Here is a 3,399-nt window from a genome sequence, read left to right on the forward strand (position 1 = left end):
TATCAATATATGATGTATCCAACAAACTAAACACTTAGATGCATGAGTGTCCTGCAAGTAAACTTTATGTATTTGTTATAAGTATCTAGTATTAATTTTATGTTTATATATATATATATATATATGTAAATAATATTAATTTCATGTATCTTTTATATGTATCTAGTTTTAATTTGATGTATCAAGTATCAATTGCATATGTTATATCCAAAAACATGTATCTCGAATACATAATAAGCATATACATTTAATTATGTGTATCTAAATATGAAATGTAGTTGAAGTACATGAATTTAGGAACAAATCACGACCGTAGAGTATCTATCGTATCATTAATATCATCGTGTTGTTAAAAATCATGTATCCAAAATTTAATGGTGGATACATATACATGGTCAGACACCCCATTACTAAAAATACAACTCATATCTTAATTAAGATTACTACTTATTGGATACACATGTTTCAAGGACTATATCAAAGTAATATTGGTACTACCAAATCCATGTCACGGTAACCAAAGAAAGCCTTAGAAGAACACCAGCAAACAAAAACTACTCTACAATACTCCATTTGATCCTTTTGCGTTGTGGCATAACATAATCAAAATTAAGATCAATTTCTTTCGGAGACAAACAATCAAAACCCACTATGAATTAAAGTTTTCTCTGTAGCATTTACTTTGATTTGATCTAGTTATAAATGAGCAATACATAATAATATTTTGGTTCAGGGGAATTTGTCGACCATGGTGATGATATCTTGAGAAGAAGAGAGTATATTAGCTATTGTTGAAATGAAATTGTACGATGAAATTCTTGAATCATAAAGGAGGAGACATAATTGAGTGATAAATATGGGAGGGGAGAATTAAGCGATAGTGATTGATTTGGAGTGAAAGAGTTAATTAAGCAGATAATTAATCAATTCTAGTTTTGAGGTATGTGGGTATCTAATAATCTAATTGTATCTTCAAATAATATATTAATACATGGTATAAAATATTAAAAATGGTAATATATGTAATTGTTTGAAAGTAAAGATAATATTAGTATATATAGTAGTGATGTATGTCTAATAAGGTAGTTTATCAAAATTTAAATAGTGATCTAATGAAGGGATATTACCGTAAATTGCTTTGAGGAAAAAAAAGAGTAGTATATAAAACCCCTAATTACCCGCAAATAATAATTTTAGGGTTTCGTTGCTGTAGCCGCCGCACATCGGAGCACCGCCGTCAGCCACCATGGGTCGTATGCACAGTCGAGGGTCCGTTCAATCTTTCTTCTCCCTTATTGTATTCAATTTGTTTCATTATTTCACTTCACATTATACTGACTGATTTTGTATGTTAATTTCTCTGTGTGGTTCACAGTAAGGGTATTTCAGCTTCAGCACTTCCGTATAAGAGGACTCCACCGAGTTGGTTGAAAACATCTGCTCCCGATGTAAGCAATTGCTAGCTTCTAAAATCCTTGATTGAATCTGTTTTAAACTTATTTTGCTCAATTGTGTTATCTGGGATGAAATGGGAAATATACTGTCGAGGTTTATAAATCCTTATTATGCATTGTTTAATTCTATGGATAAGTAGTATTTGTGAAATGTGCATTTTTTGTTAGTGGTGAACATGGTTCATGTCTCAGCACTTCACGTTTGATCTTCTCTTTGTTTTCAGTATAAAAAATCTTCTCTTTGTTTTAACTTTTCTCATTTTTTATCGTTCCTCGTTAGTTTCAGAAATACACCAGCTTAATTTTCTACTATGTCTGAGTCAAGTGTCTTGTCTACACTGTTTTTCTTTCATTCTGCAAGTATTGTGAAATAGTATGTATATATTACTAAGTGGTTGCAATAGAATATGTGTACTGTTTCATGTCCAGTTCTTAAGGTTTCGACTTTTTTTAAGGACCTACAAATCAGTCTGCAGCCTTGGAAAATTTCCATTTGAAGTGCTGCAGCTAATTCCAGTTATCTGACTTTATTGAATAGCTGAAAGCTTGGTATCAAAGAACTACCTTGAGGGTGTTCACCTCCATTTATCTTATATACTTACCCATTTCAACTTTGATTACCTTTCTTCTCGATTACTGCCCACTACTAGAAAACTCCACCTGCTAGCTTATCCAATCACTAAATTAAATATTTTAATATCAAGGGAAATGAAGGTATAAGAGGTTTCTTGCAAATTGTGTATATTCTGTAGCATGAGTGCCGAACCATGCAAAAGCAAGTTCGGTTTTTCCCTTTGCCTCTTTGAGCTATATTCCCGACAAATAATGGATGTATAGGCTGGTGCTGCTTCTACACTGCGTGTGTATGTAAGAACAGAAAAAGTCTCTATTGGTAAATTAGGTGAAAATTTTCTCCGATCCTGTTTGAGCATTTTGATTCAATCCTTGTGACTTGTGATAGAACTTGTTGGAGTTCGTCTTATCGAGAAACAGAGAAGTATCAAGCTAATACCAATAAATAATATGATATCTATTAATGGCACAACTGATCATTTCTTGACATTGAGTTCCCCTTTCTTTTTGTTATTCTAAAAGAATAATAGATGCACTTACTTTAACAATAAAAAAATTGCACTTTCTTGTGTTTCAGGTTGAGGATAATATATGCAAGTTTGCCAAGAAGGGTTTGACACCTTCTCAAATTGGTGTTATACTTCGTGATTCTCATGGGATTGCTCAGGTGAAGAGTGTAACTGGTAGCAAGATTCTCAGAATTTTGAAGGCTCACGGTACTCATTTGGCATGTTGAGTGATTAGTTGATACTCATAATACTTATCTAACGGAAGTGATTGACTAACCTATTGTTTTCATTATGCTAGGACTTGCTCCTGAGATTCCTGAGGATCTCTATCACCTTATCAAGAAGGCTGTTGCAATCCGGAAGCATCTTGAGAGAAACAGGAAAGACAAAGATTCCAAGTTTAGGTTGATTCTTGTTGAGAGCAGGATTCACCGACTTGCTCGTTACTATAAGAAAACCAAGAAGCTTCCCCCAGTCTGGAAGTAGTAAGTGCAGTCTCATATACATGCTTTAGTTTTGTGCTTCTGAGTCACCATACTAAACCAGTCTAATCTTGTTTTTGCATCATAACGTGTTCAATGCATGTTAATGTGGAATATGCTTGGTTGTTTCTGAATTTAGTTTTGGATTACTTTCTAGCTGGTGACTGTTGTTTTATGAAAAAATTGAATACCCTTGCTCCCCTGGTGAATTCTTAGTTCACACAAGCTGCTGTCTCCATTGCATTTCAGCTTTTACATGCTTAAATGATCATAATATAATTCCTGTGAGTTTGGTTCCTGCCAGACTGTTTATCTGTTATATTTTGAGGAAGGCTGTGATTGGTCCAAAGGGCGGGTCACAGACGGATTTCTCGGTTATCA

At 33.6% G+C, this 3,399-nt stretch overlaps 1 protein-coding gene across 1 annotated transcript in view; it reads left to right on the forward strand.

Annotated features, from left to right (window-relative positions):
- Positions 1 to 1,161: 1,161 nt before the first annotated feature.
- The window catches only part of LOC102587574 (40S ribosomal protein S13-like), a 3,827-nt gene continuing 1,589 nt past the window's right edge, over positions 1,162 to 3,399 (forward strand). The window contains exons 1-4 of the mRNA XM_006345451.2: positions 1,162 to 1,269; positions 1,376 to 1,448; positions 2,605 to 2,743; positions 2,835 to 3,021. Coding sequence (XP_006345513.1) covers positions 1,247 to 1,269; positions 1,376 to 1,448; positions 2,605 to 2,743; positions 2,835 to 3,021 — 422 coding nt within the window. The 5' untranslated portion in view covers positions 1,162 to 1,246. The remainder of the gene's footprint in view (positions 1,270 to 1,375; positions 1,449 to 2,604; positions 2,744 to 2,834; positions 3,022 to 3,399) is intronic.

This window comes from Solanum tuberosum, unplaced genomic scaffold (genome assembly GCF_000226075.1).
Source record: "Solanum tuberosum cultivar DM 1-3 516 R44 unplaced genomic scaffold, SolTub_3.0 scf00069, whole genome shotgun sequence".
Lineage (NCBI taxonomy): Eukaryota > Viridiplantae > Streptophyta > Magnoliopsida > Solanales > Solanaceae > Solanum > Solanum tuberosum.